Source organism: Zosterops lateralis (genome assembly GCF_965231275.1).
Source record: "Zosterops lateralis genome assembly, chromosome: 2".
In the NCBI taxonomy this organism is placed as follows: domain Eukaryota; kingdom Metazoa; phylum Chordata; class Aves; order Passeriformes; family Zosteropidae; genus Zosterops; species Zosterops lateralis.
Genome location: NC_139763.1, coordinates 21,582,760 through 21,595,298, shown reverse-complemented (window position 1 = coordinate 21,595,298; position 12,539 = coordinate 21,582,760). Strand labels below are relative to the sequence as shown.

The window sequence follows — 12,539 nt, the reverse complement described above, 5'->3', positions numbered from 1 at the left end:
TGGCCAAACAAATTTGATTGCCTGGTGGGATGTCTAAAACTACAAAGACCATGGAGGTACACTACCCTATGAAGACAGAAATTCTGATTACTGTCACCCCTCAAGAGTGCCCAGCCTGCATGTCCCATAAGGTATACACAGTTCACAAAGCCAGTCAGGCATCCTGAAGCATGCTTTGAACTGACATTCCCAGTGGGGTCCATCACACAATCAAATTCATATCTCCTGTGATGCAGAAGGGACAGTGAAGTTGTCAGAAAAGATGTCAGTTGGAGGAGGCTTCTCCTGCCACAGTGATTAACTCAGCCCCTTCTGCCTGCATTCACCAGACCCCAGGAAAGGCAGCTGTCAGGCTTCTTATTGCTCTTGCACAGGAACATGTTTCTGAAACACTCTCCTGCAGATCCATTGCAAGGCAGGGGTTCATGTATGTTCAGCTACTGTGAAGCATATAAGTGCATGTTTCCAGAAATGTGCATGAGGTCTGTTCCTGGGATGAGAAATGTGCTCCCTTTGCAGCCTGGATTCACCAGCCACAACAGCTGAGCTTCTACAGTCATAGCACATATACAGTGAGCTCAGTAACAGTGAGGAATAATTCAGATCTGGCACATTTTTCTACTTGGTTTTCTCCTTGCAAAATGACAGGAGGTTGTTTCCGGGAATGGAGAATGCAGGTTCAAGACCTGCACCTCAACTGAGATACCATAAGTCATTGTGACTTGACCAGTTTTGGATGTGCTTCCTTGGGCTTGCACAAGCAAGGTTTCCTGCCAGGATCTGCTGCAGGGGGCTTTTTCTGAGCAAGACTACAACATAGTGACAGCTCCCTCTAGCACCACACTGAAGCTAAGAAATTCACTTCTGAGTGTTCAGTCTCACAAGCTTGACGTTCTTGTAAGATAGCATTTTCCTACACAATCCGAATTAAGAATGAACACAAATTGTCCCAGAATTTAAATCCCTTACTCTATTTTGCAGATGGTTCTACTTATTCTCTCTTTCCTTCTTTTTTTTTCTAGCCATAATGATATTTTGCAGATATTTTCAAAACTCAGCATTTTACTTTTCTTGTCAGCAGGGATGAGGGTGAAGCAGTAAGATAAATGATTGGAACTCTGCCATCCAGGTGGACTGTCAGCATGGTAAAAAACAGATTGAAACTGGGAAGGAACTAAGTGAAAATTTATGCTCTGTTGGCTGCTTCTCATTAAGAAACATTTGCTCATGAAATCTTACATTTTCAGTCTGGATTGCACTGAGTGATAAGAGCATGACATCACAGACTTTTCTGAATTGGGAGGGTCACACCTGAAAAGAACAACTTTACAAAGAATAAAGGTTTTAGTCTTTTTTTTTTTTTTTTTTTTTTAAGATAAATAGGCTTTACTCCAGCTAGATTTTTTAACTTTTGACAAGACTTAAATCATGCCTTGGACACTGCAATGAGTCCCACTAAACCTAAAAGGACTATGTCTCTAATGTGCTTCCTTGAATGGATTTTGGTTTCTAATCCTACATTTTTCAAGAGATTTGTTACATTCTGAGACTGGATCCATATTGCTTACAAAGAACTGACCTGTGCCACAGTTTGCCAGTTCGTAGCATCATCCTCACTTGGATGGATTCCTTGATTCCATCTCCTCTGAACAACGTAGATCACAGGCTCAATGGAAATATTGAATTTTGAAGACCATTTCACCTCCAGGTCTCCAGACTGATGTTCTATGAATTTTAATTCTTTCCGGGGTTTCAGTGGAACACCTGTAAGCAGGAATACACAGATAAAAATATATGAGTAATTTACTAGATATGATTAAGCTATCTGTATATGAAGCTGTATAAAAAAGCAATTTAAAAAATTGTTTGTCAGAGAAAAGGCCAAAAGGGAAGGAATGATAAGCATGGAAGTTTCAGATGTGTTCCTAGCTAACTCATGTCTGCTAACACTAAAATTTGTTTTTTAAAAAAATCTTCAAAATTATTTCTTTATTTAATTAAAAAAACTGAAGGATGTGAAAGTTGTAAGCTAAAACTGACTTTATAGAAAACATTTGCCCAATACTACTGGGAGTAAGATCCCTTTGATCCCAAGCAGAATCAGCTATACCTGTTATTCAGTTTTCCACCCAATTTATCCTTAAACACATCTAATAACAAAATTTCCATAGCATCACATAGTGGCCTGTTTCACTACTTCTCTACCCTTTCTACAAGGAAGCTTTTTTTCTCACTGCCTTGTTTAGTCTCCTCAGCTGCATCATAAACTCGACACTGGCCCAAGATGTTCGTGAATCATGGGGAACAGATCTTTTATCTATGGAGAAGCTTTTCATGTACCACAAGACTGTTATTATGCTTCCGACTGGCTTTTTCTCCAGTCTAATAACCACAGTGCACTCCATTTCCCTTTAAAATCGATGTTGCCAGAGCTCTGTTCACTCTTGCAGTTGCCTCTGGAGACTCTCCAGTTGCCCAACAGCCCTTCTCCAGAGTCAAGCCTAAAACTGGACACAGACTGTGTCTAAGCTCTTAGCAGTGCAGTGAAGTGTGCATCATTTCATACATCTTACATTAGTCTGATGTACTTAAGAAAGCTGTTTGCTTCTCCATGCCTGCATGATCTTATTGACTCACGTGCTGCAGCTGTACTGCATGATGTGTCACTCTCCACTCTTCCCTAAAGAGCTAGGAAAGGTAATTGCAAGATGTCTTGGAATAGATATGTTATATTTAATGTATATTGTCATATTGTTGCATTTTAGAGAAAAACATATATTTCTAAAATATTACCGTAATTTCTCATTACACAGTGACACCAAAGGACGGTTATTTCTGTTATACTGCCGGCAATATCACCTTTTTGAAAACATCTGCAATAGCTTGAAGGAAAAAATAACTCTTCAAATTTGGCATCTTTTGATTAAATCAACAAATCAAGTGTTAGATACATTTCTCTAGACAAACGTTAGGAACGCTTATATTTGAGTATACAGCATTTTGCCACTTGAGGATATGTCACAAATAAGATCTCTGTGTTGACACATAAACATTCTTAGCAAGTTATCATATGCACTTGAGTTATTTTGTTGTTTCAATGACTGTCCACATAAGGCCAGGTGTATGTGTTGGTTAGAGAAATTGTTTCCTACTGAGTCTGCCACAGATGACTTGGTACCAAAATTTCCTCAGGTGAACAAACCATTTTTATATTTTTAGAGGTGTTCTTATAAATCTGAGCATACAAGTAGCTACAAGTAAATAAACATGATCTTGTAGATCTTCCAGAGACCTAAAATTCACCTGAAAAAAAAATACAGTACCTAAATTTGGATATCACACAGTTTAGACCCTGGATATCTTTCTACAGCCTAAAGTCTTAGTCTAACATAACGAACGTGACTTGGGATTTCCAAATTTGCAAATCCTTCTTTAGTTATTATACACGATAATCCTACAATTTACATGTTAAGAAAACTTCCATCTGCTTTGAATTAGGGGCACTTGGATTCACTTGATTGCAAGTATCTCAGCCTCTCTGGTGTTATGTAATCACATGCAGATGGAGCATAGCACAAGTGCACTTTAAAATACTTTTATAGAACCAGCATCATCACTCTAATATCCAGATGTGAAGATCCAATTACTCTTCAATGTGCCTTTTATTATGTAAATGGTCAGCCCCTTTTTTCATGCTGGAACAACTGAGTCCTCAGTCTGCAGTGCTCCAAAGTCTGCATTAGTCCAACGTCTGCAGTGCTTAACCAAAGAATTCAAATCACCATTCATTGTATGTGTGCAATAGCAGAGTCTAGGAAAAAGGTGTCTTTCTAAAGGTGTCTTTCACACAGTACATGCATCTCTGTGCCATGAAAAGTAAGTGCACATTGGTCTGCCATGAAAACCTGTATCTTAAACATTGGTTCCCCCAGAATTCAAAATGTTCCCATGGAGGACTTTGTAAACAGTACATCCATGGCATCAGTAAAATTGTAAGGACAGTTTTGCAAGGACTCAGAGATGGACACCTTTAAAACTGTGCACTATGTTTATAATACAAAACCATTTTTCTTGAAGCATGAAGAGTCATTAAACTGTAGGTGACCATCTGACTCCAGCTATCCTACTATAATCTTGCCACACCAACAGACCTTTGAATGTCCTAATCTTCCCTTCACAATTTTTACCTTTTTCTTACACAGATCTGCAGAGACACTTTCCCAATACCTTCAATAGTTGAGACACTGTAAAGAAGGGAGATGAGGCCAATGATGGAAGAGTAGAAGAGAACATTTAATATCTCCACTAAAGGGACTAATTTAGTCTTCACACTAAAGGTGTGAACACTACATAACGAATTAGTAGTAGCCCCAACAGAGATGAAAAAATACTCGTTACATGAATCCAAAAACATTTGTAACATATGTCTTTGGGGCAGTGTAATTACATTAATATTTTTTTTAGGATTGGACTTTAGCACTCAGTACTAGAGGGCAAATTCAGTTTGGTAATCCAGCAAATGAGATGTGAATTTTACGTGTACTGTTGTAACTAATCTCCAGCACTTGATCAACAGTAAAACTACAGAAACTTCTGCAGATTCAATCTGAGTTCATTTTCAAGCTGTGAGTGCTGTCAAAATGATAAGAATAGGTACTGAACTTATTCACTAGATCTTAAGTCATGCTTGCAGAGTTTGCTCTTCCTTAGTGACAGGAAGGTCATTTACCCCTGGAGGAAATGAATAGCAAGCCTGCTCCATTTCTATTTGTCTTTTGTTGCAGAAAGACAGGTTGAAGAGGCTAATTAGCTGAATTCATCAGCTGAGCAGGCAGTAGGGTATTGAGCTTGCCCTTCCTCTGCAAGACATATATGCTCTTACAAGCCAGCACCTCCTGCAGATTAGTGATAAGATGTTAGGGAAGGTTAGTTCTGCTCCCATTTAATCAGGGCAAACAGAGGAGACCTTCAGCATGTGGTTACAGAATGTATCATATCCTGTCATATGCTGTGTCAGCTCCACCAGCATTTAATCTTGTTTTATTTATTTGTTTGTCTTTATCTTTTCCAGTTATTATATTTGCTGGAATGCTTTGCAGTTGTGGCATAGAACTTGACTGTGTAAATCATGACATATACAACATGAATGCCTGTTTACCACTCTGGTCATTTGTCTCAATAAGACAAAAGAAATAAATAAGTGATCCATTTTAACAACCTTCATTTTGAAAGGTGCTATGTACTGGTGTGTACTAATTCCTTATAGTTTTAAAGAGGCTCTAAATATCCTGCAAACAAAAGAGTTTCCCTTCTGCACACATTGAAAAAGATTTATTAACATTTTAGTTAAAATAATGAACTTAAAAATAAATTCACCATCTTTATACATTTTATCATGCTTCCATCCACAGACACAAATAAGCATGGATTTGGACCTAAGCCTGGAGCTTAGATCAGAGTTCTGCTGATTAGGCACCCACAGATAACCCACATTATCTTATTACTAGGCGGACAACGGAATAATATTTATTTTTTATCACTGACATGGGAAGAACTGATTCTTGTACAAAAACACCAACTGTGTGGAAAAAGAATATTCTTTTCACAAATGCTTATTTTTCTGCCTTAGGAGAACATTTTTTAAAGTATTTCCATGTATAAAGCATTTTTAAATTCCAGTAAATTAAAATCTGGAATTTGTCTATGCAAAAAATTTCTTAGCTTATGTGTTCTTTTTAAAGGATGTCAAAGAAAAGGTTTATTCACAGAATCTCAGGACTCCAATTCAAAAATTTTTGAATAAGATTGCCTTAGTTTTAAGTAATTAATTAATATACATCTGCAGATGTATGCAGATATTATAATCTTTCACTTTGTTGTTCTGTGTTGATTTTTTCTTTTATCAGATTATTTCACAGTTCCTCCTTTGTAGTCCCATCTGCTTGGCTTGTAGACATAAATGTTATTTCTGATTAATAGGACCTGAACTGTTGATCCTTAAATATTTTCTGCTGCATTCTCTCTCATCCCCATCAGATGGAGATTTCAGCTAAATTGACAAAGTTTGTTCTGCTTAAGATGACTCATAATAGCCACACATTTATATCCCACAGATTTCCAGACATGGGCTTCACAAGGGGGAAAAAAATTGGAAATTAATGCAACACTTCTCTCTGGTTTTCCACCCTTTCACTGTGCAGCCACATCTCCACAGGTACCTCAGCCACATCTCCACAGGTACCTCTCCTATTTCTTCCCATCCATAGAAACTCCCAGCAAATGGAAGTTCTGGTTTACTAGGAGACTTCAATATGGCCTGAAGTTATTAGCCCAGTATGAGTACATATTAATAATCTCTACCTTTGTACAGATTTTTTGGAATTTGGCACGTGTGACCACATCCATTGGAACAGCATTTCTTCACTCCAGAACATTCAATATCAGCTTCACAGCTTTCAACACAGGCAGCTGCAAAACCACTGGCCTTCTCAGGTGCTGGGCAGTCCCCTTGCTTCACAGACAGGATGTACTTAAGGAATTCACAGCTAGTTAGGCATTCATAATTCTTCTTGGGAAAAAGAGGCTAAAAGGAAAACAGAAGAAGTATATGTTTTCAACAAGAACAACAGGAATAACAACAACAATAACAACAAAAATCCAATGAAACTCCACCAAAGAAAAAATATTATAAATTTTCCAAGCCCTCCTAAAGGATTATTCAGATTTTCAGTTTTTGCAAGACTATCCCTGAATATTTATATATTCAGGCCACTTCTAAAAAAGCAGTCCAAGTAGAGAATGATGAATTCCCTCAAGTAAGACCTCCATATTTTATGGAACAATGCTGTTTATATCTGCCAGCTTTCCCTTGTTTTCCTCACATTGACTGGCTATAAAGTTGCTCAATGACAGATTAAAAACATTCCCAAAACAAAGGGGAAAGCAATGGTCAGACAGTCTGCTTTTTTTGGACTACCCCACATTCTTTCCTCTGTACTTTACAACACTTTCCCCACAATATCTGATGTAATGCCACTCTAGATAAATAAGGGAAATCTTGTTTCATTATACTGTTTGAACTAAGTTGGCTAGGAGAAGATTTTGCAGCATCTTTATGTTCTTGCCAGCATTTTAGTAATTGTATAATTCTTCATAGAACTGGAACTGCATTTGTGATAAAAAGGTCAGCAGAAAATACAAATTAAAATAAACTTTAAATATATTGATTAAAGAGCAAAGTGAATGGTACTTACTTCAGAAAGCTAGTCCTAGATATTTAAAAAGATGCTTCAATGCATAGACATTTTACAGCATATGTAATACTAGAGGTTTGCAAGGTCCACTTAAAACAGTATAGCTTCTACAACCCTGGGAGAATATTGTGTGTGACATGGAAATTACGTCTCCTCTTAGTTTAGTTTGGTGCAGAACCAGCTAAAGTGATTCCCTCAGAATGTCTGTGGGATGTAACTGGCACTGTCTGTAGCTGGCTTTTCCATACTAGAGCAACCAAAAACCTTCCATCCTGACAGATCTGATTTACAGGTTCCTAAGTCTACCCAGGAGTTATAACCCACTCTCTATATCCAACTAACCCCATGTAATTTCTGAAACTTCTTCCATATTCATATGTTTTGCTTTCTTGTTTTTACTGTTCTCATATTTCTGACAAAGTGAGGAAGACTCAGCTATTACAGAGGCCCAGGTGTTTCACAGACTATTTATTATCTAAACTCGCTGTGGCCCAAGAATGTATCTCTACATTACCCCTCCCATCTTTTCATACAGAACCGTCCATAATTTTGAACCAAGCTTCCAGGCACGGATTTGGGTGTTACAGGCTTTAACCAGCCTAAATGCTGCAGAAAGGAGCAGTCTCTATGTCTCCTACTGCCCCTGGTGACTCTTGGAAATGCACTCTTGCTGTTCTCCCGACTGGAATGCACCTGATGCCATGGTTAACAAGTTAACAAGCTAAATGAGCAGGAAACTAAATTTATAGAGAAAAAAAATTTAAAAAAAATAAAAACCCAAACCAAGGAGACAGATAAATTGTCCCTCACACATAAGGGTCCCTTTAACACACAGCAGTACACTCATTGGGTAGACAAGAAGTAACACATGAAGCAAGGACTTTGTGAAAAACAAAGCTAAATTGTTGCTTCCAGATTTTTTACAAAATGCACGAAGATTGAAAACAGTCTCCCAGGAAAAGCCTCCTTTAACTCAATCAATGTCTATGGAGTATACATGAGTCTGAGAGAAAGGAAACTGGTCCTGGCTTTTGTGTTTGAAGCTAATTTCAAATCCTAAAACATCACAAATTTGCAGCTACTTAATTAAAAATGTTATAGTTCCCTGAGGCATAATACGTCCTCAAGGCTTCTCCTCCTCACCCTATTTCACAGCTCATTTTTCAGTTAGCTGCTAAATGTGCTGCTCCTCATTATGGGCCTTTGAAGTTCTAAATTTAGCTTTAACCACAAAACACTAATCAAAGAAGGATGCTCACTGTTTTTAACTACAATAGAACTGTGTTCTACAAATGTTTTCCTTTTAAACCAATTTTATACATATTTTCACCCATATCTGGAAACATACAATCTGAGTGAAGAGTGATACACAATAACAACACAAATTAGATCCACTAAAACTGCTTTTATACAGTACTCTAGAATTTTGTAGATGAGAAAGTAGCAAATAATCTGGGTTAAAAAACTCCTACAGGGCCTGGGTTTCATGAGAGATCTTTATTTTGCCTTCTGCTGTAACTACATAGATCAGTATTTCAGTAACCCCTATTAACACATTGTTGCATCTAAAATTTTTTTAGTTGAAATTACAGCTCTTCCTAATCATCTTCATGATGCTTAAAATAATTTAAACACAGAACATGCTCTTATACCACAGAAAAAGTGTCCACAGTGAAGACAGAGGAGTTAAATCAGTGTACCAGTAAGATCAGTATATCAAGTAAGGTCACTCCTATTTTTTTATAGTGAAAGATTAAAGTCTTCCTAAGAACTCACTTTCATAGACTTGAATATATTCGAACCTTTTTATAATAAGGCAACTTTCTACTGAGCTGATACTTCCATTTTGAAGTAAAAAACACTTAAGAACTGCAACAGATCACTTCCGCCAACTCAGAGCCATGTTTCAAATCCTATAAAAAATCTATTTCTTTGTTCAGGTTTGCTTCTCCACAGATTATTATGATAGATGGTTCAAAAATAGTTTTCAAAACATTTGTTCTTGAATAATTACATATTTTGATATTAGTCTTCTGAACTTCAACCCAATTACTCCTGGGGAACTACTCTTTTATAAATCAGACTGATTTTCACATACAGAGAAGTCATCTGTTCTAGTTATCCTGCACAAGGATTTTTCATACAATAACATTTTATCATTTAAACAAATATTGTCTTTTTTACACATGGCCAGAAAAGATAGAAGGGCAAGTGATAGAAATAGCATCTTAGAGGAGGGATGTAACAATACCTTCTGAGACATGCCATGTAAGTGTGACTGGATCGAGCTTTTATAGTACAAGTTGAGATAAATCATTTAGTCAGAAAAAAAACCCTTTTTAAACTCTAAATTAATACAGCTACATTGTTAAATGTGCATGCTTTCAAATGAAGGGAAATACTCCAAAAATACCACAGTTTTCAGCTGTTTCATTGAAACTAATAATTTAAATTAAAGAGACTGCTAGAACAAAGTGAGAAAGTGTGCCCTTGGGCTGACCTACCTCACAGAAGCTTTGGCAATGGTTTTTCTTCAGGTCCCAGGACTCTTTGCAGGGCTCCAGGCACTAGGAAGAATCACAAGGCAGAAAAGTGTCAGAAAGAGAAGGAAACAAGCAACCACAAATAACCTTATTTCTTCTCCAGTTTTTTGGTCCACAGGAAGTTAATAATCCACTTCTCCTGGGGACAGAATTGTGTCATTGAGTCATGGTGTCTGAACAAGGTCATGAGAAGTCATGGTTAGATTACAAGAAATATTTTCAGTATTTCTTACAGTACAAGGCAGTTGATTCACTTGTTCCATTAGGACTATACCATCCTACTTTCTGACTTACTGGATGTAGGTCTTAATATCATTTAACACCATGTTCCTGGATCACAGAGACAATATCAAAAGCACTATTCTAAAGTAAAAGTGAAATCTTCTCCTCACTGACCAGCCTAAAGATTAGACAGGCACATTGCCTTCCCAAGCAAGAAACTATTTCATCAAGCTATGGAGTAAACTCAGCAGAGGTTAAAACACTGTGTTTCTGTATAAATAGATAATGTTCACTGGTCTGTTAGCAAAATCATTTTATTTCAAGTGCCATATTATCATTACTGCACCTTCAACCTCTGCTACAATGGTTATACAGAGATCTGAGATACAGAGCTAAGCTTCACACAGCATAAAGAAAATTCACACTGTTAAGAGCATTTACAACAGCTGAAACATAAATTCAGATTCACATCCTGAAACCTTTTATCTCCTTTTGTTAAAATGTTGGAAAATACTAGCATTATTGGGAGCTACTAACACCTACTCGTCCTGGTAATAGTGGAAAGATACTTATTGTAGCAAAAAGAAAGGCCTTTGACATGCAAGGCAGTATTTATGTAATTCCCTCATATGCACAGTATTAGATTGGATCAATATACATTTATGCTATTCAAAATCAAACATGAAAACATATAGGCTGCACCTCAGTGATACACCTCTATCATCAACGTAGTAAAAACAATAGTGTTTGAAGAATTAAGCATTTTTCTTACTAGCAACTAAGCCTAAAAACGCAATAAAACCATTAGTCACAGAGGTTACCTATTTCAGAAAAAAAAAAACACTTAAGCATTTTCATTATATATTTTGGCATTTTAGACTCAGTTTCTAGCTCTTTAAAATTCACAATGTGTTGTATACAGATTAATTAGAAGGATACATTATAAAATGTCACCGAAGTCAGTAAATTCAATTAGTCCCACAGTGTTGTTCCTCCTGTGGTATAGATACTGCACATCTGAGCCCAATTCCACTGTCACATCATTTTACAACTCTCCTGTTCAATGAATTTAGTCCAAAAATTACTGAGGTATAAGTGGTTTAAAGACAAAATAGCAACATTTTGACCATTCTGCAACTTTGCCGGTGATGCCCAAGAATGCCAGGTTTGTGCCAGGTGTTTATCTCCAGCACAAGTAAGGCTCCAGCACCTGACACCTCATCTTGCTGTCGCTGTTCCAAAAGTCACTCAGCACAGCCCAGAGTACTTCCACTGGGCCTCAGCACCTCCTGCCTCAGGGCAGGCAGAGACAATGGGTATCTTCGAAGGGAAGAGGGAGAAAATGAGCCAGGGCTCAGCAGAACCCTGCAGTCCAACTGCACACAGGATATGTCAAGGGAAAGAGATGATGGAGCCTGTCATAAGGCTGTCACAAGGCCTGTCATAAAGCCTGCATAGGCTCTTACAGACTCTGATTACCTAAACACAAACAAAAAAAGAAAATCTCCCAACTCCTGCTGGATGAGGAGTCCTCAGAGCACTGGGCTAGCCTGGCACCACGGGCAGCTGCAGAAGCTGACTGCCTGTCTTTAGTGGAGCTGTACCACTGTACCATGTTGGGTGAAGAGTAACTGCTAGCAGACAAAAATGCTGCCAGTAGAAGATCCAGAACTGTCTTGCTAAAGAGATGGTTATTAACCTTGCACTAGCAAAGATAAGAACATCTCAAACACAGGTCTGTGCATTTGTCCTATTGGGTAACATGTTACAAGGTTTCCCTAAAGTGGTAAGCTGGAAACATTGAAAGCTTCAATCCAGGTCTCATTTTTGAGTCCTTGATTTAAAATGTAAATGAGCTGACATCTCAGATCCCTCCCACTGTCTGGTGATCTGACTCAGGATAAGGAGGAAACCGGGCAAAGCAGCAGCTGACAGCAGCTGCTTTGGGCTCTACTTTATCTAATAAAAAATACCTTGCAGACATAGCCACCTGCCCAGAGGAGCTAAGCTGAGGCATGTAGATGGCAGACCTCCAGCAGGCAGCAGGGCACTGGCACAGGGAGCTTCCTAGCAGTCCACTTGGCAGGTGCCACTGTTCCCTTGGAGCCATAACTCACCCTGCCTGGCACCACATGGGCTCTGCACTGGTGAGGCAGGATGAGACGTGAAACACAGCCCTGAACATTACAGGACAGTGGCACCCATCGGAAGATGATGGTGTCAACCACACCAGCCTTGATAACTCAAATCCTGATTGATAGCTTATTTCATCAACCCCAGTGCTCAAATCTGGAAGTTAGAGGCTTTTTCTCTTCATCCAAATTGCTGCAGTTATTATTCAGTACTAAGCAATTTTATCAAAAGCCAAAACAAGTGTTGATAGAAAGCACCCCAGTATTTGTCACCCCTCAAAATTTGGGGGATGGGAGGGTGTGTGTACATATGCATAGGTACAAATCTCTATATAATATAACGCTATAGCCCTGCTGATATTTAGATTGTATAAAATTAAAAATTAGCA

The 12,539-nt window shown here is 38.1% G+C and overlaps 1 protein-coding gene across 6 annotated transcripts in view; it reads right to left on the bottom strand.

Moving 5' to 3' along the window:
- Positions 1 to 12,539, bottom strand: part of ANOS1 (anosmin 1) — a gene marked incomplete at its 5' end in the record, with an annotated part of 132,372 nt that overhangs the window by 52,904 nt on the left and 66,929 nt on the right. For all 6 annotated transcript variants that reach the window (XM_083855885.1, XM_083855886.1, XM_083855884.1 and 3 more), the window contains 3 exons: positions 1,580 to 1,764; positions 6,361 to 6,583; positions 9,758 to 9,820. In XM_083855885.1, coding sequence (XP_083712011.1) covers positions 1,580 to 1,764; positions 6,361 to 6,583; positions 9,758 to 9,820 — 471 coding nt within the window. The remainder of the gene's footprint in view (positions 1 to 1,579; positions 1,765 to 6,360; positions 6,584 to 9,757; positions 9,821 to 12,539) is intronic.